The following is a 21042-nucleotide window of genomic DNA, read 5'->3' as shown; positions in this document are numbered from 1 at the left end:
CAACTTTTTTCCCTCTATAGCTTTCCTTGATTAGACTACCTACTGTCATATCATACTTGTAAAAGAGATATTCAGCTGTTAAACTCTGTATATTTAGAAGTTACGGATTTCAGAGATCAAGCGAGTTCTTCAATGCATGGGGTCGCTAGTGAATAATGTAGTGAAATCCAATAGTTAAACTGGCAGCATTCCCCCATAAACGACATCGATGCTTCCCGTCTAAACAATGCTGACTGTTTAAATTGAATCTCAAAAATAAATTTTAAGAGCTTGGAAAATAGTTTGTTATTGTAAATATTCATTTCTCCCACACGCCGTTGAACTTTATAAATACTCACGAAATCATATGATCAATGTCAAAATTATTAATGTTTACGTTTTGTTTCTGAATTCTGATTGGATAAATGAGGAATCAGGTCAGCAAACTCATAGTAGTGCTTCAAAAATTTCGTTCAAACTGAACGTTCAATCATAGCCACCTCTAATACAAGGCCCCGGCCTACGATATTGCAACGTCGCAGTGTAGGCCTAGAATTTAATACATGATTGGTGAAAAATATTTTAAAAAATACCAGCTGATCTTTTCCACCAATCATGTAATCTATTAGATTCTAGGCCTACACTGCGACGTTGCAATATTGTAGGCCGGGGCCTTGTATTAGAGGTGGCTATGATTGAACGTTCAGTTTAAACGAAATTTTTGAAGCACTACTATGAGTTTGCTGACCTGATTCCTCATTTATCCAATCAGAATTCAGAAACAAATCGTAAACATTAATAATCTTGACATTGATCATATGATTTCGTGAGTATTTATAAAGTTCAACGGAAATTTGTATTAGAGGTGGCTATGGTTCAATCCATTTCTATCCAGCATAGAGATTGGTGGTTTAAACTGCGTTCAAGTTTAAACGCGTTCACTCTAGACGAAGTTTAAACAGAGCATCTGCATACGGCACTAAGCCTTTCACATTCTATTGAAATAAACATTTACTTTTCGATGAAATGTCTGCTTATAGAATATATTCCAATGCTTAAAATTCGTTCAAAAGAATTTAATTGTTTGTTAGCTTTTATGTTTTCAACTTCTATTACAGAATATCTCAAGTCAATTGTGAACTAACAAGTAATTAAGTAATTTTGCTCTTCTCCTGAGTCTTCGAAACATAATGTCCTCTGTCCATAGTTTAATACTTACATCATTATGAGTTAATCTGTTCTCAAGTCTCGTCACTCGGTGACGCAGCATGAGTTTTCAAATTGTGACACTCAGATTGGGCGATTCCAGTATTGGATACTCCAAGACAGAGACTGAGTGGCTCGGCGACTCGATATATTGGTTGGCAAGCGACTTGATTATCAAGTATTTTCAATAAAGTGAGGTTAGGAGTTAAAGTAGAGGAGCATGAACATAAAGGAGCAAACTTTAAATTATAAGTTTGTGGGAAAATTAGTAAAATTTCCCATATTACAGTCCGGGTTCTGTAGCTTTGCCTATCTGCGGAGGGCCACTAGAAAAACTACTACCCGTTCAAAAACGTCCAACATTTTTTTAAATGAATCTTTCCATAAGAAGCAGATGCTCTCTTGTATCTTCTCAAAAGCAACGTGTTGCATCCGAAAAGATACACAAGGAGCTCTTTGGCACAATACACGTCCTTCTAGCACAACACAGCCTATCAGTTGACATTCGTTCAACTTCCTCTTTCCATTGTTGATGATACGTAGCCTCTCTCATTCATGAATAATCTATGTGTAGGGAACTTCCTCCATCTAGGGATCTAGCGTCTCTGAAAGCTGATGTTTTTGCAAAGCCGTGAATATTACCTCGCGAACCATACCTTACCTATATGCCGTTTCAAAGTCACGGAGGCAATGCTTCGGGGCGAGTACTCTAACTTACATAATTATTTATTTTTAGATCACAAAAAACTTAATAGAAATAAGCCGATGATTACAATTTTAAATGAGTCGAATGGCTACTGGCAACTAGATTAATGACAAGCGACTCAAGTCGTAAGGTCCGAGAGAGAATAGACTATCTGCAACTGGAGTGGTACGATTTGAGTCGCACCAGTGTGAGTTTATAATCATTTTCATATGGTTTATCAACAAATTTTTGCGTTTTCAGGGTTCCCAGCCGACTTTGGAAACGTTTCAGGAGCTTTTGAATAAGAACCCGCACATATTCTTCCATACCCGTACTGCCAAGTCTCTAATGAACCACTGGAACCTCATGAAACAATGCCATCTACTTCCTGATCAAACCGGTAATGAACTTACTTTCCTGATTTTCTCTTTCTCTTCATCTAGGATGCGACAGTGAATCAGGCGATTTGGAAACACTGCAAAAAGTCTATCCAGACTTCCACCAGAAAGTCTATCCAGAAAAGTCACACCAGAAAATCCTCTTCACAGTCAAAGTCACATCCTCTTTAAGGCTGTGCAAAGGCTGAAAATAAACTTTCTACTCGTGATATTTTTCGAAGTTTTTCGATTTGTATATCATTAGGCCTCTTTCACACGATAGGAGACGTGTAACTTGAACACTGAACAGTGTTCATTTTTTTTTGTCGAAGTACATTGAGTCCAATCGTGTCTTTCACATGGTGATCCCGAGCCTCCTTTTGTCACGTCTTTTCCCCTCGAGGCAAGCAGAAACCAGTTTGGATCGAGATACTGGCGGACAAATCGCCGCTTTCACATGGTGATTCTACGTCTCTCCGGTCATCACTTTTTCTCAAAATCTATCTTTCTTGAAAATGAAGATAGAAAGACTCTGATTTCGGATTTGGATTCAGCGACCCCAAATTTTTTAAAGCTTAAGTCCCGTTTTCGAAAGTATCCGAAAATAAGGAAGTTATGGCTGTTTTCAAAGAAGTTATAGCTTTCTATTATCATTATACGGTAAAAACGAACAGGTACTGTACTATACAGTACGTATGTACTGTAGCTATTATAATACAACTTACACTGTATTCGTGTAGGAAATTTGGTGGGATATTTATCTTGATTTATGAAAATACCCAAAAATAAGGGAGTAAGATAACTTTAAAAACCAACGTTTTCCTGCCGATTGACAAAACAGATTGAAAATTATTCTAAGACATATTATGCCTTGAACTAAAAACGTGTAACAGGTATCCAGATCACTATTCAAGCAATCAAGCTTTTCATAAATTTATTTGTCTCCCCATGGCAGTAGGTTTGCGCCCAACGTTTTCACTTAAACATTTCTGTGATAATTATTGAATTATGATAAACACATTATCGTATTGATCTTCTAAATCCAGTTAAATGCACATCGATTTCCGTAAAATTGATTTTTACCGTTCCTATGAATTCTACCAGGTTCAGCTCAACTTGTTGAATATCATTATGTTTGATTCAACAGAATTCATAAGAACGGAAAAAAATCGAACAACAAAAAAGCCGAAGTTTGTGTCGACGTTATACGACATAGAAAGCAAAAGCTCGCGCTTGGTTCATAGTTCTACGACTGAGGATTCAGCTCAGCGACTAAAATCGACAAGCCATGATTATGTTAATCACTACTCATATTATAATACAAAGTATAGAACTGCTTTTTACTATGATACATGGTTTTCATTCTTTAATAAAAATAAAACGAGATTCCGGTGTCAAAAGCATCAAAGTCGCCAGGCTGGTCTGGACTATTCATGACTTTTTCAGTATGCATTTTCCACTCAGCAGTTCTAATACAAACACAGACATCAGTTTTGTTTTAGTTGGAATGGAATGACATTTTTTATTCTTCCAGTTCCTATTATTACATTAGATCACCACAATGTTTATACTGTATGTTCATAATAGATTTTTCTGATTTTTGCAAAGAAATATTCACTGGTATTTTGGAGTTATATTCAACTATTTGAACCTGATAAATCAGATTGTTGAATGACAATTGAAATTCAGTGAAGTTTACTTGTCCTTTGCCTCGTATTTTATTGGGTGATGAGTGGAGATGATTTATGAGTTCATATTTGGATTCATCTTTTCAAAGTTTTTTTTTTGTACTGTTAAAAATTTAAAATGTTCATGTTTAAACTTTTTAGGTGTTTGAAAACTTCTTAAAACCTTTGCCTGTCTCTTCGTGAGGCAGGAGTATTGTTATCTTTGTACGTTTACTATATAATCATATGATAATGGAAAGCTATATTAAAAACAGCTATAACACCCTTGTTTTCGGGTATTTTTGAAAATGGGACATACGCTTTAAAGAATTTGGGGTCGCTGAATCCAAATCCGAAATCAGAAATCTTCTATCTATATTTTCAAGGAAGATAGACTTTGAGAAAAAGTGATGAGTCATACTTTGAGCACACGTCGGCGTAATTGTTAGATCCGTCGGCTTATTTGTAAGATCCCATGTGAAAACACAGGAGAGCTGCAAAATATGAAATATGATCTTCAGGAGCTAGGATTCTGCCGTGTGAAAGAGGCCTAAGCTATCAAAATGGAAATGTTTTCTCAGGAAAACATTTTTTTCCGATCATTACTTTTTGAGATATGAGCGCCTGAAGTTTGAATTGGGACAGAACATTTCAAATTCGGTAAGATATAAATCCATGAGATTCAGAGGATGGATTCTTCATGGTATTGTTGATCTAGTAAAACAAAAATTTTCTGAAATTATCCATTTTTAAGATTGTTATTCAATTTACTAAAAATAACCAAAAATAAATTTTTGTTGAGTTATCTTTGGTAAATTGAATAACTTTTTCAAAAATTGATATTTTCAGAAAATTTTTGTTTTACTAGATCAACAATACCATGATGAATCCATCCTCTGAATCTCATGGATTTATATCTTACCGAATTTGAAATGTTCTGTCCCAAAAATTCAAACTTCAGGCGCTCATATCTCAAAAAATAATGATCGGGAAAAAATGTTTTCCTGAGAAAACTCTTTAATTTTGATAGCTTAATGAAATACAAATCGAAAAACTTTAAAAATATCACGATTAGAAAGTTTATTTTTAGCCTTTGCACACCCTTAAGGGATATTGCAGAACCATATTGAGGACGAAAATTGATGTTTGAACCATATTGATTGATGGTTATTATAGTGAAACCTGTTCTTCATGTTAACATGTCACACAACTTTCTTTAACCTCAATCAGCTGGTAATCCTGAGTACCAAAACATGTTTTTCAAACAAGATGGTGCACCCACTATTAGAAGGGTTACCAAATCGCCCCGCTTGATGTAGCATCCGTTATTATGTGTGCCATTATTGTTGTAGAAATTTCAGACTTTTATCATAAATATTTACAATCATACATAAAATACTTTATATCAATAGTTGTTTTCATACTTGAATTTTCAACTAGCATGCTTTTCCTGAAGAATCTGTAGAAAATAACTTTGTCAACTTGTTTGAATGTTTTTTAGTTTCTGGGTCAGGCGACATAGTAATGTCTTTCTCTGATGCCGAAGAAGCTATCAATGACGCCGAGCTTACTGAAATGAGAGACCCTGCCCTCGAACAGGAGCTTAGCTTATCTGATCGGTAATATGTTTTTGAATTTATATCATTGAAATATTATTGTTATTGATCACTCTGTTAATAATAAGGTTCCAATTTCGGAGATTCTTATTCCTACTGATCATGCAAACATTTGTATATTATCTATCGTATTCTCTTATTGGCGAGAGACATACATTGATACGCTTACTTGTAAAATATATTCCATTCAAGAACTTAATTTTAATACAATTCAGTTCCGATCCTATATCCTCCGATTGCCTTTTTTTGGTTTGAATCTGGCTTTGAATAGATTTCTAGCTTTGAAATCTATTTTCCCAATTTAGAAGTATATTTCTCTAGTTTTGTAATTTACAAGTCATTCTTTTACTCTATTTCTCTTTTACGTTCTCTTTCTCTATCTTGAACCGAATCATACATTTTAATTGAAATGTATGGAGCACATTAACTACAATATAAAGGGTGATTCTTAATTATGGTAAAATAATTTAATACGTGATAGTAGAGGTAAAAGTTAGAAAAAAATTCTTATAAACATATATCCATAAACGCTTCATTAGCGAGCTATACAGGGTAAAAGTTTTCGTCCGGAATTCAGTTTCTCTGGTGAAATACACCGATGTTGAATTGCTTGGGGACTAGTTTTTGAAAAACTTATGCTGGATTCATATGGAAAAATATCTGAAAAATTGAATAAAACTAGTCTGGAAGCTGTAGTGTGAGTAGTTTTTGAGAAAAAAGTTGAAATATGCAAAAAATCTAAGTAGAAAAACACAAACTTCTACGTTTGATGCCCAATAACTTTCTTTAATGACCAGTAAACAAATAATTTTTCGCAATAAACATTGTAGAGAATTAATTCTGAAAAGAATCATGTAAGCTGTGTAAACTAAATTTAAATAAAAGTTGAATAAAAATGTATTCTTATGTAGTACATTACACCACAAAAATTTGCTGTTTTATGAGGAGAGAACTAATAACTCATAAGTTGTAGCTGATTGCAAACAAAATATTCGGTTTTTTTATGAAAAGTCTTTCAATTTGAAAGTAACATATTATCTAAATGACATTGTACTTATACCAAAAGACTAAAGATGATCTTCAAAGTGACCTCCGTTGTTCTGAATGCATATGTTCAGACGTCTTCTCATCGATTGTCGGACCCGTTCAAATATTCCAGGAGTCTTTAACATTTCTATTCCGTTCAAAATCCTTAATCGGAGTTCTTCAATGGTATCAATCGGAGTATTGTATACTAAGGTTTTCAAGTGTCCCCATAGATAAAAATCCAAGGATTTAAGTCTGGTGACCTAGCTGGCCATGGTACTGGCCCACCTCGGCCTATCCATTGATTTGGAAAGCTGTGATTCAGGTGTTCACGAACAGCAACACTGAAGTGTGCTGGAGCTCCATCATGCATAAACCAAATGTTCTGGCGCAACTGAAGAGGTACATCTTCAAGTAAGATAAATAGCTCCTCTCTCAAAAAGTTTATGTAGATTATGCCATTAAGCCTGGGAGGAAGCTCGAACAGAAGTAGATGATCTCCTATGATTCCTGCCCAAATGTTTACTGAAAACTGATGTTGTGGACGATTAGGATTGATGGCATGAGGATTCTCATCTGTCCAAATATGTAGGTTGTGGACGTTAACGATAGCTGTTCTTGTCAAGTGTGCCTCGTCGGCAAATAAAACGGTTGTTAAAAAGTTTGGGTTAAAAAGTTTTACTAAAAACCATCGGCAAATACCAGCACGGGGAATACAGTCTCGTGGCAATAGAGTATGAACTTTCTGGAGGTGGTATGGATGTAATTGTTGCTCTTTTAATATCCTCCAAATAATAGATTGATTGACATTAAACTGCACTGGCAATTCTCTCGTGCTCTTCTCTGGATGTTCATAAATTTCATTAAGAACTTGTTCTTCTAACTCAACAGTCCTAGAAGATCGGGGTCTGCCTGCATAAATGTGCTCTTTGGATATCAAAGAACCTGTTTCAGACAGACGTTGATGAATAGTGGCAAAAAACCTTGAACTTGGACATACTCGGTTAGGAAAGTTCTCTTGATACAAACGTCTTGCTTCAGTACTATTACAGTAGTGTCCCATCCCATACATTAAATGCATGTCAGCTAATTCGGAGTATGAATACTGTCTAAAATTACATGCCATTTTTTTAAAAAGTTAACACTTAACTCAAAATCAAAGTGGTTACAAATAACAGGTTAATAGATCAGACAAAAACACAGCGTGGTTACAGTAGGCCTAACTTACAGTTTTTTGTTTTGTTCAACAGTGAGCTAAAATATTTCTGAAAATAATTTTCAGCTGATTATTTCTTTTAAATATTTTCTCATTTAAAACAAAATAAATCAGCTGTTTTGGAAACAGCTGTTATTAAAATCCATGTTTTATTGCAATCAGCTACAACCTATGAGTTATTACTTCTCTCCTCATAAAACATCAAATTTTTGTTGTGTATGTACAACATAGGAATACATTTTATTCAACTTTTATTCAAATTTAGTTTATACAGCTCACATGATTCTTTTCAGAATTGAATTCTCTGCAATTTTTATTGCGAAAAATTATTTGTTTACTGGTCATTAAAGAAAGTTATTGGGCATCAAACGTAGAAGTTTGTGTTTTTCTACTTAGATTTTTTGCATATTTCAACTTTTTTCTCAAAAACTACTCACACTTCAGCTTCCAGACTAGTTTTATTCAATTTTTCAGATATTTTTCCATATGAATCCAGCATAAGTTTTTTGAAAACCAGTCCCCAAACAATTTAGCATCGGTGTATTTCACCAGAGGAACTGAATTCCGGGCGAAATCTTTCACTCTGAAACGCTAATGAAGCGTTTATGGATATATGTTTATAAGAACTTTTTTTCTTACTTTTACCTCTACTATCACGCATTAAATTATTTTACTATAATTATGAATCACCCTGTATATTGTAACGTATCCGTGTATTTTTATTTGTTCCACCATTCATGTGACTTATCACTGCATGGCGTCCAATGTTGCTAAGTTGAAAACTTTTTGCTGATCTATTGGAACATTCTCGAACCACTGAAACTGAGGATCATTTAAATAGTCTGACTGGACAAATTTTTGTTTTAACATATATATGGAATAATAAACAAAGATCGGTGAAGTTTGAAAGTACACAACAATAGACTAGACCGTCACCAATATTGTTTATACAGAGAAAAAGACCGATCCATCAAAACCAAGAGTTCTCAACTTCCAAAAATCTCAATACAGTAATCTCTCAAAAAATTAAAACAAGTTTTAGGTAGCTAAAGCTATTTTAAACGTGGCATTTTCTCTGACATTCAAACAAATTCCCTGACTTTTCCAGGATTTAGAAATTTCCTGACTTTTTAAGTTTTCCACTTCACTCACTAGCCTGAATGTAGTCTTGTATAGATCATTCGGTTAGAAAATCGAATTCAATAATTGTCAACTAATTTTTTGAAAATTTCACTATTTGGGAGTCGAGCAGTTTTAGGCATGTCTGTTGCAATGTCGGACAACTCATTCAGATTCTTCTATTGTTCAATAAAAGATTAAATTGTGGAATTTATTTATCATGTAATGGTGTAGTTTAATGAGGTAATAAATAGAGAGCCATTATGCAATGGGATAGGTACTGGTACTGCAAGGTGGTGCTGGTTACAGTAACTATATAACCACAGTATGTCATTGACTATCACGTGGTACAAATTCGCCATAAAGTTTCCAAACAAACTTTATCCTATTGCAATGGAGATTTGGAACTTATCACTCCTTTTATCGATTGCAAACATATTTTGAACTTCTGATGAGTTTGGTATAACATTATTTTCGAAGGGAAATTGATTATACTTTAATATTGACCAATAAAGTTATTTTGAATAACACTAAATATCGGGGCACCGAGCTTCGCTCGTTATTTTTATTTATTGATAAACAGAACACAATTCTCTAAAATGATCGTGTTTATATTTTACAGCCCCCTGTGGGTTGGGGGAGCTTTGAGTCGATCATCGTACTCAAGAATGTGTTGAAAACCAGAATTCACCCACAGTATTCATGCTTGTCGTAGGAGGCGACTAAAATGGACCGCAAGGCAACTCCAGAAGTTGCCTTGCCTTCAAACCCACGGGATCTGCCCCATCAGGGCAGTTTCGGAGGGGAAAAAAGAAAAACTCAAGAGACCAGAGATGGGCACAAATGTGGGTCAAGAGGCTGAGTCGAGGGTGGCCGGGCGTCACGAGTTTGTGGGTGGAGAGGCCAAAACCATAGAGAAACAATAGCGTAAGTAGTTATCCCATGGTATAGGGCGTTTATGTCGCAACTTTTACTGTTATCTCAAGCCGATTACTGTCGATTATTGTCAATTGTTACTGTTTTGTTGGGGTGATAGTGTATGAACGGCACAATTTGAGAGACTACCAGCGTCACACAGCTGCATAGGAAAGAACTACGTGAACTATCGGCTTGGGATAACAGTAAAAGTTGCGACATAAACGCCCTATACCATGGGATATCTACTTATGCTATCGTTTCTCTATGCCAAAACTCACCACTGCTGAAAGAAGGGCGGCCATTCAGGCAAAACTTCTTGGGAGAGGTGAGGCTTTTGATCCTGCAGAGATTCGGAAGGGCATAAAGAAAATCCCAAGAGACCAGAGATGGGTGAAACTCCAGGCACAAATGTGGGTCAAGAGGCTGAGTCGAGGGTGGCCGGCGCCGGGCGCCCTAGAGGCAGTTTGGCGCCCCTCTCTCAGCGGATGGACCTACAAAAAGGCCAGGAGTGGAACTCACGTAGGTCATGAGGAATAATCAGTCTGAAGAGACTGCCAAGCATATCACACTGGATTGCGACAAGGATTGCAACCAGGTGATGAATAGAATGTAGTATAGGGAAAAACTCCTGGCTCTTGTAAAGGACATAGGTATTGGTTTGCCTAACTAACATACTACTTGGGAACACAATTAGCTTCGGTTGACGTGTGGGGTTCTTTGAACCTTTGAATCCTTGAATCCGTCCCTTCAAAAACAATAATATTTTACAGCTGGCTATACGTCAGCTTATGAATTTCGGGGATGCGATATTTTGATTTTCCACAGAATCACTCGCTCACTTTTTACTATCCACAGACGACGAAAGTCTCAGCTGTTTCAGCCAAGGATGAATTACCCTTTTAATGTCGTTCAGCGAGTTTTCCCAAGGATGAGACCTAGTGCAATCGAATTTTCATATAAACATATCACAATATCATATCATATCATTTTCATATCATAAATTATGTTCCAAATTTCGTAAAAATCGTTAGAGCCGTTTTCGAGATCCGTTGAACTTAAATAACCAGATATAAAAATATAAACAGACATACAGAAATTGCTCGCTTAATAATATTATAATAGGATAAAGCTTCAAACGTCAACTTTTCTTCGCTCGGGCCTCTCACGGACCACTTCCAGAGCTTTCGCAGACCACTTTTTGGGAACCACTGATCTAGATAAATATGCAGAACGATAGATTTCAATTTTATTGAATTTTCTTATCAAATTGATTGGTAAACTTCTAATAATCTAATTTAAACATATTTCTGTGGCTTAATTGGATAAAACATTTTATGAAATATTTAACCGTGATTGATTGCTGGTGTCTTTACTTCTATGATTGATTCTCTTCACTGCTGAGTAGCCTCTACCCATAACATGTTCAGTTGTTCAATAGCTGCTGTTGATAAATGAGTTTCGACTTGCAATACCACTAGCAGTGGAGTTGAAATATCACTTCAGCAGATTTGAAATGTCACTGAATATAAAAATAATATATTATAATAATAGTTTATATATTACATCCTTGATTAAGCTGATTTACGACTTACACTGGCACACAAGGAATCTTCCTTTTGCCAGTGTTTGCCTCGCCTACTGTACTTATGCATGTGAACATAAATTGAATCTTCATTTTATAACTATTATTCATAATATAAAGAATATTATTTCGTTATTATATCTAATTAAATAAATGTACTTATCTTGGTTTAAGTGCAGTAGCATATACTTATATTTATTTTTTGTATTTTGTTTTTGGCAAATAAATTCATTCATTCATTTTTCATTCATTAATGGTTATGAGTTTTCTTTTTGAATTATAATAGTATATAATTTATTTATAATATTTTCGTCAGACTTCTTATATGTCACCTAATAAAACAAAATTATATAAATACTACCTATGTTATTAAGTGACATGAGAATTACATCATATTTCTACAAATATAATTAAGAACTCGATCATTCTTTGTCAATGGGACAAAATATATTACAATATCATGATATATTTCAAAAGTTTATTATTATTGTTTTGGATATTTAGCTTTCACGTTACGTTACCTGGGTTCCTTTTTTACTGGTTATTATCTACCATTTACTAAAACTATATTGCGAATATAGAAAAAACTTGATAGAGGTTATATCAAAGTAATCACGGAAATATGCTATAATATAAGTACAGGCGAGCGGTTTTACTAACTTATAATCCACTATAAGCTGCATTATAAAATACAAATATTTGGAATCTTCATGGCGGTGGCGGCGGTGGGAAAAAAGCTTTAAAAAATATTTAACTGATTTAAATATTCCATAAAATGCTATATCCAATTAAGCCACAACAACATTCTGAAATTAGATTATTAGAAGTTCATCAATAAATTGGATAAGGAAATTCAATAAAATTAAAATCTATATTTCTGCATATCATTCTAGATCAGTGGTTCCTGAAAAGTGGTCCGCGAGAAGCCCGAGGGATGAAAAATTGACGTTTTAAGCTTTATTAGTGTTATTTAAATCAACTTTATTGGTCTTTAATAAATCTCCCTTCGAAAATGTTATACCAAACTCATCAGAGGCTCAAAATAAGTTTCCAATCGGTAAAAGAAGTGATAGTTCCAAATTTCCAATGCAATAGGATAGGACTAAACATTTAGTTTGGAATCTTAATGGCGGACTTGTACCACGTGATCGAGCTAGCCAATCAAAAGCGTGACAGTCAATGGCCATACTGTGGTTATATAGTTACTGTAGTGCTGGTGTACAATGATAATTAATTGATTGTGAAATTAAAAAATGAAGTCGAATTAAAGTCTGGTTAATAATGGAGAGAATCGCTTGGCCTACGAGGGGTTGAATAGATCTTACACCTTACTTCATGAGAAAGTTAGTAATTAATATACATAAATGAAAGGTATAAATTAAATAAGTGGAATGTTATTAATAGAAGAATTGAACAAATTCAAATTGAATAATTAAAAATAAGTCAAACTATTGATGAAGAAAATTCAAATAAAATGAATAGGAGATCAACATTCTAATATTGCGCATAAATTGAAATGTTCATTGGCAGAAATAAATCAATTACAACATCTGAGAAATACATAATGAAAGTAATACAAATCTGACAACTTGGGAAAATACTATTACAAAAAAATGAAATGCTAAAATAAAATATTGATGAAATAATACCATTATTATTGATCAGAATAGGATGTCCTGTGAAAGGTTGTCACAAGGCAGAAGGGTAGAGCCGGGCCCGTTCATCTGCCGTAGATAGTTGCAGTTCTCGTCCTCATAACCAACTGCCATGAGGGATGACACACATTTTCCAGTCTACTTTTCATTTATTTTCCATCACCATCGTCGACACGGTTTTTTAACAATAGGGTCGAACCGTATTGTGATAATTCATGGCAAATCATGTCTTCTTTTAAATGTTCTGCGTGATTGAAATGTTTTTTTTAATACTATAAATCATCATCCGACATAATCTTTATCTATAATAATGAAGGAAAGAATTGGTTAATACATGTACGGGATTGGAAATACATGAATACATGAATGACGCATCATCACGTCTGAACTACTGAACAGATTAACTGAATACTTTGCTTAAATATTCTGAATTCATCGAGGTTGGACATAGGCTTTTTTATTGTTATTTATCAATTCTAATTCAATGATACATGAGGAGATTGAATTTTACAACACCAAATTTCTCTCGGTGCAAAGCATGGGTTACATGCTAGTCTCTAATAATTTGCAACCTGCTTCGACTATTGACAATGGATCAAGTAGGCCTACTGCGCTAGCTGCTCAAGCTGAATCCCACGTTTTCATAAACCTTTGCACAACTAGGAATACAATATTTTATTAATAACGATGTAACAAAGACTAAGATCTTGTGGGCAATTGAGATTCATGAATCATACGCACCGCCGCAGCCGAAATGCTACTTTGATGTTTGTCATGATTCCTGATAGTGGAATTGCAAACAAATATAACTTTAACGAGATAAAATTGGATATCTGATAACTCAAGGCTTCTCGCCATATTCCCTAAATTAGTTATGACTTTTTTGTTGTCGGGTTTGACGAATCACTTAACAAAATCGCGCAAAAGCAACAAACGGATTTAAAAGTGAGATTTTAGAACTCCTTGGGAATTTGTCGGTCAGTGAAAGTTGATTCTAAATCAAGGAAAAGTCATGGGAAATTGGAAATATGATTTCACCAGCCATCATGTATAAAATTGTATACAAGATTATGTTCATTTTTGGTAAGGGCTACTCGTTTTCATGTAAAAATTAAAAAATCAATGTAACCTTTTTCAATTTTGTTTTATTACTCAAGTCGTGTTTCATCATATTAATGCCATTCAATAAGATGACGTTGAGATAGGGGACTTTGTTTTTTTAGTTTTCACATAAGATAATGTTGTTTACAATCAGAACCCATGCATTGTTTGCAGACGATCGAAGAAGGAGATCAGAATGTTGGAGAACGAGCTGGGACGTTGGCAGGTGTTGGTTGACTCAGTAACCGGAATCACGCCGCAAGAATTCGACAACCAAACTCTGGCTGTCCTCAAGGGCAGACTGGTTAGATATCTCATGCGCTCCAGAGAGGTTAGTGTCCATTTATTCAAGCACTGCACACTGCACCAAGTATAGAGAAATCCAATTCAATCCAATCTTTGCTGGTTTGTAATAATCGGGATCAAGTATTAGATATTCAATCATCATACCTATAATATAGTTAGATTACCGTCATAAATTCAGCACCTGATTAACATTGGTTGTTTTCCGTGTCTGTCATTAGACAAAGCATATAGCTGTAATGTGTGTTGTAAAATGTGCTATAGTATAGCCTTTGACTCCGCTCAAATAGTTTAATTGCCCCTTTCAACAACCTCAGATTTTATCTTTGGTTTGACCATGGTGTAACCGGCGTTGGTAGGCCTATGCACGATTTGGCTTATTTGACCAGTGGAGATGGTCTGACCAAGTTAAAATCACTCGATCGAACTTGGAGAAACTGGGTGTAAGATTTCTAGAAGTCAAATTTCAAGAAAGCTCTTTGAATACGGATTCTTTGAGTCGACTTTGTCAAGCCATTTCTCAGCGGAACTTACTGATTTTTCTCAATCCCAAACAACTTGAAATTGTAATATTAACGGAAACATATCTGTAGTTTCACTCTCCTTGCCCTATTATCATAGGTAAGGAAAGTATTGCTTTCCGAAAAAAATTAAGGTACCCCAATTTCTAAATTTCTATACGTTTCAAGGTCCCCTGAGTCCAAAAAAGTGGTTTTTGGCTATTGGTCTGTATGTGTGTGTGTGTGTGTGTGTGTGTGTGTGTGTGTGTATGTGCGTCTGTGTACACGATATCTCATCTCCCAATTAACGGAATGACTTGAAATTTGGAACTTAAGGTCCTTACAAAATAAGGATCCGACACAAACAATTTCGATCAAATGCAATTCAAGATGGCGGCTAAAATGGCAAAAATGTTGTCAAAAACCGGGGTTTTCGCGATTTTCTCGAAAACGGCTCCAACGATTTTGATTAAATTTATACCTAGAATAGTCATTGATAAGCTCTATTAACTGCCATGAGTCCCATATCTGTAAAAATTTCAGGAGCTCCACCCCATCTATTCAAGTTTGATTTTAGATTCTCAATTATCAGGCTTCAGATACAATTTAAACAAAAAAAATCAAGTGGAAAAGATTGAGCATGAGAATCTCTACAATTAATGTTCAGTAACATTTTCAGCTAAAATTGAAAATAAGCTTGAAATTTGAGAAAATGTGATTATCCAATTGCTAACTGTTGGCAACAGAACTGTTGATTCTATTAAATGATTCACTATGAAGAGATAGCAGACCTCGTATGTCTCCAGCGTTATTGTCTTGTCACCAGCTGACTCAGATCTTTGTTTATAAGTAGACTTGAGATGCGCGGGAACACTAGCGTCAGGTGATCAATTCTCATAACGGCAAGGAAAGCTGTGTGAGTGCGCCACACCAGATTTTTTACTACTTCACTGTAGTAGTTTACAACTTTATCTGTAGTTTTAGATTAGATTAGGTTAGTTTATCTGTATATTAAGCTTTGTACTGTGAAGAGAAGTTTAACGTATTTTTGTATATAGTCTTGGTTGATAAAAAATGTTTTGTACATCACGTGAACAAAAGTGCTTTTTCTTGCTCGGGGAAATTGTCGTCCTTGGCTCTACCGCGAGATTCAAACATTTTCCCTGAGGGAAACAAAGTGTTACTTCGCTCCTTGAATTACACTCCTTTAGTTACTCCTATTATTACTACTATTACTTGCTACTTACTACTATCACTTAACTCCTTTTGCTCCCTAGAAAACAAATAACTATTAAATGTTGTTTCAGATCACGATCGGGAGATGCACGCTGGACCACGTGGTCGACGTGGATCTGACGCTGGAGGGGCCGGCATGGAAGGTGTCGCGACGCCAGGGCACCATCCGTCTGCGCAACAATGGCGACTTCTTTCTGGCCAGCGAGGGTAAGCGGCCCATCCACGTCGACGGCCGGCCCATCCTCGCCGGCAACAAGTACCGGCTCAACAACAATTCTGTCGTCGAGGTAAACAACCCATTCCTATGTGCAGCGTGAATTAAGCCGTACAACTATGTTATTTCCTATGTTATTTCCTATGTTATTGAATCTATGTAATCATGCATTTCTGTGCTCCCAAATACATTATAATGGAGTGGAGTGCATTATAATTGTCAACAACCTTGTATTAAGCCATGTCTGTTTACGTTCAGTTACTTTGTTCATGTTCTTTTCAATCGGAAGAAAAGTACGATGAGCTGATCAATGAACGAACCGGATATGACGTTTTTTTTCTTATCAGTTAGATCAAAGACCTTGAAGAGGTATAAACCCATAATGCCTATACCTTCCCAATGCTAGCTCTTACTTGAAATTAAAGGCTGTCATTGAGGTATTCTAGCGTGAAATAATATTATAGATTAAACAAATCTTCAAGGTTTTTAGTATGTAATAATCTTCCATGTTGTCCCCTCAATGGCCGATTTCAATTCCAAGTACACTAGCGCTGTATGTGAGTCTATGCATCTTTAAGGTCTTTGAGTTAGAACAAACAGAGCTTCGTTCAGAGCCACGTTCACTCACCGATCAGTGGCTTTGAACGCAACCATTTTGATAAAAATGCAACCATACCTAAAAGTAAACGTGGTTTAGCGTTGAACGTAGTGTTAGCATATGGCCCCTAGATTCTAACTATATATAAGTAGATTAAATAACAAGATAACAGTAATCTGCTGTGCTTCAAAAATTAGGTTAAGTTTCTTTCCCAAACTATATACTGGTAGATTTAATAACAAGATAACACTCATCTGCTATGCTTTCAAGAATAAGTCAATAATTGTTGTCTACTTTATCATAATTGAGTGTATTCCTATTTCATTTGGAGTACTTTTCTGACTTGTGTGCTTGCTTGCTGATACTTCTGGAATCTGTAATCCTTTTCAGTAAATTCAAAATGTACTACCACTTGATCTTATCGTTTTTTCCATCACATCACCTACCTTCCTTCATCCAATCGTATTACGTACCTTCCCTTCTCTTTTCCTGATATGGTTTTTATCCTATCAAGGATTGAAGGTTTTCCTAATATTCCAATAATCGTAATTGGAAAACCTTTCAATCTTCATTTTTTACACCTACATAATTCCAGCTTACGACACCAATTTAGGAACTTTTCTTGTTTTATTGGGTTTCTATTCATTGTAACTGTTCTTGTTTTCCACCATGTGAAAAACAGTAATGCATTACAATATTGTAAATGTAATTGCAACAGTAGTGCATTACACTACTGTAAATGCTTCACAATTCAATATCAATTTATTCACTTATAATTAAAATTAACACTCATCACACAATAATAGGTAGGGTAAACTAGCCCACGTTGGTACACTTCAAGTTGTGGGAAATTAGTGAGTTTTAGGCTGGCAACAACTGCGTTGTTTTATCAGCTGTTCATAGTCTTATTTACAGACATAATAATTTCAGCTGTAGCACCAGTCGTTATTAAGAAAAAATTAAAAACAAATTTTTGTAACCTCAAAGTTTTTTTTGTGAGGAGAGGAATTTTAATTTTTACTTTAAACATTCACCATTTAAGGTAGGTCTCACAGCTAATATGCATTCTGTATTATTTTATGAATATTTTGACATATAGAACATTATTGTACTCTTATTTTTAATCCAGTTATTCTGTCTAAAACAAAGTCATGACCATCTGCCTACCTTGGGACAGCCCACATTGGGATACTTACCATATAATATACCATACCGTATGATAATTTTATATCATATTAATTAAATTAATATCGTCTAAATATATTTTAGAGCTGTGAATAACAAATAGTGAGTAGGTTTTTGATTTTGTATTCAAATTTTTTAAATAAGTGCAATATTTCTAAAGTTTTTAATTTATTGTGATTCATTTAGAGTATAAAATCAACCTTCAAAATTCAAAATTTTAAATCATCATTTCTGGACCGAAAATCAAGTGACGAAGCAGTGTGTGACTATATAACCTTATCTTTTGGACAACATTAACATTTTATCAAAATTTTTGGAGAGAAATAGTACAGGCTTAGCCTAGTTTTTCCTCCAATGTCATGATTGTATTATGATTATAGTATTTTATAAATAAAAAAAAAAAATTGTTTATACCATATGATCATATTGTATGCTCATATTATAATGATGAGCATCGCTACTGAATCTTATTTTACTTAAAGTAGGCTACATATCAATGAAATAAATCTATATATATAAAAGCGAAATGGCACTCACTCACTGACTGACTGACTGACTCACTCACTCACTCACTCACTCACTCACTCGCATAACTAAAAATCTACCGGACCAAAAACGTTCAAATTTGGTAGGTATGTTCAGTTGGCCCTTTAGAGGCGCACTAAGAAATCTTTCGGCAATATTTTAACTCTAAGGGTTGTTTTTAAGGGTTTAAAGTTCGTCTTTTAGCATGTATATTCTTATTCTCCCAATCTCTTAATTATAATTGAAATTTCCATATCATATGTTACTATAGAACTATAATCTAGATAGACTACCTCTTCGAAACAGTTGTTAACTGGCAACTAAATTAATAATTTTGTCAGGTTGGCATTAAGTTGAGTTGACTTTGTTAGGTTGGCACCAAGTTGAAGATTTAAATGCATTTATCGCGGAAAAATTGATTGGGCACTGCTACTTCAATCCTGGGAATATTATATTACTAGCAGTCAGGGTCGCTTCGCTCGCCATTTCCGTTTAGCCAGCCGTTTAGTCTGGACCCCCGACTGGATTGTCCTAATATATGATAAATGGAAAATGCAGGCGAGCGAAGCGTGCCTGCTGATCCCATTCTTAGACGATCCAGTCGGGGGTCCAGGGGGCGGAGCCCCCTGGCTAGACGGATATGGCGAGCGAAGCGAGCCTGACGGCTAGTTATAAATAAATATGATATTATGATTATATCCTGTAATGTAGCTTCAGAGGCATTGATTCAAACACACTTTGAGATTTTCAAATTTTCGAATAATGTGTTTTTATACTGTTAATATTTATAATGAAATGCAAATTCAAATATGTTAATAAATTAACAAAAATAATGGATTGCTTATTCATTCAATGTTCCAACCTGGGCAAGGGGTGTCCCATCGTGGGCCGATCTCAATCCCAGGTTAGGACACTCCCAAAAAATTGTTTTTGCAATAAAAAAATCAATTGCCAATCAATGCAGTCACAGTAGCCAAGGTCCTCAAGGATGAAAGTGTAAGCAAATACAGTGAATATAAAATTAAAAAATGAAGATTTATGTTATTTTTATCCAAGTTATAGCTGTTTGAATTTTGGTGTCCAAACGTGGGCTTGTTTACCCTACCACTATTATTGATAACACTAAAAATAACGTGTATTCTTCCTTATTCCTGGACTTTAAGGAGAATATCAAGTAGAGTAGACCTAATTGTTTATTTTTTATTTTTCAGATTGCTGGACTCAGATTCTTATTCCAGGTTAACCAAGAATTAATCAGCGTCATTCGTCAGGAGGCTGCCAAACTTAGCCTACAGTCATAATTTTTTTAAAATACTTTTGTACAATAATTTAAAAGTGTTCACCCAGTTTTTTCCAGTATAATATTATAGCCTAGTGTTAGTGGTCAAGTCTGATCAATTTTTACAAAAGGCAAATGAGAATAATTGTTAGTTGTGTTTATTTTCAAAAAAAAATCTCAGGAAACGATTAATTCTCAAATATTTAGAGGTAAAATTATTATTTTAATCTTAGATTAGTCTGTAAATTATCTTACTTTTCTAAATGTGTCAATTCAAGAAATTTGACTTGATAAATGAATAGCAGTTGTATTTTTAGTGTTTACATTTCAATATCAGATAACTTGCTGTCGTTAGATATAGACAAATAATATATAGACTTGTATTAAAACGGAATCGTTTGATTTATATTGACATTATGTCCTTTTGGTTAAAAATTCAGAATGTAATCATTGCATTCTGAATTTTTAGATAGTCTGAGCAACTGCCAATGTCCAAGTGCAATAGTTTTGCCTATCTGAACTCACGGCAGATGGCATTTACTCCTCATGCTAAAATTTGGGTTATCTGTACGGCAATTTTCACTCATAAACAAATAATTTTGTTTTGAAATTCCTTTTTCAATGCCGGCAATTTACTCTCGCCGAGTGCGTACATGTGACAAGGAGCGCGTGATTGTGGATGGCTACTATCGTCGAGATAGAGTAGATCTTATTTGATATCGATTGCTACTATGCACTTAGCAAGAGTGTGACGCCGACATTATATTTTATCCTCGATTTTTATCGATAATACTTTTTGATATAAGTGCTGATTCTTTTTGACACAATATTCAATTACTTTATTATAATTATTGCAATATTTCATTCTTCTTAAGGTCAACCTCCAACAAAGCTGGCCAACAAATCGATCACAAAATCAGGATCGATTAATCTTTAGCAGGCTGCACACAGGAACAATAATTATAATATTAAAATTAGTAGCGTCCACTAGCCGTCGCGAGAACACGGAATTAAAAATGCCAAGCACATTTGAAATCAGGAAATTTCCAATTCAG

At 34.8% G+C, this 21042-nt stretch overlaps 1 protein-coding gene across 4 annotated transcripts in view; it reads left to right on the top strand.

Annotated features, from left to right (window-relative positions):
- Window positions 1-20381, top strand: part of LOC111052320 (microspherule protein 1) — a 104516-nt gene extending 84135 nt beyond the window's left edge. For all 4 annotated transcript variants that reach the window (XM_039421476.1, XM_039421475.1, XM_039421477.1 and 1 more), the window contains 5 exons: window positions 2132-2270; window positions 5416-5533; window positions 14322-14478; window positions 16258-16473; window positions 19920-20381. In XM_039421476.1, coding sequence (XP_039277410.1) covers window positions 2132-2270; window positions 5416-5533; window positions 14322-14478; window positions 16258-16473; window positions 19920-20009 — 720 coding nt within the window. In that variant the 3' untranslated portion in view covers window positions 20010-20381. The remainder of the gene's footprint in view (window positions 1-2131; window positions 2271-5415; window positions 5534-14321; window positions 14479-16257; window positions 16474-19919) is intronic.
- The last annotated feature ends 661 nt before the right edge of the window (window positions 20382-21042 follow it).

This window comes from Nilaparvata lugens, chromosome 2 (assembly GCF_014356525.2).
Source record: "Nilaparvata lugens isolate BPH chromosome 2, ASM1435652v1, whole genome shotgun sequence".
NCBI classification, from domain to species: Eukaryota; Metazoa; Arthropoda; class Insecta; order Hemiptera; family Delphacidae; genus Nilaparvata; species Nilaparvata lugens.
The sequence above is the reverse complement of the archived record's forward strand: the minus strand, read 5'-3'. Positions and strand labels throughout refer to the sequence as shown.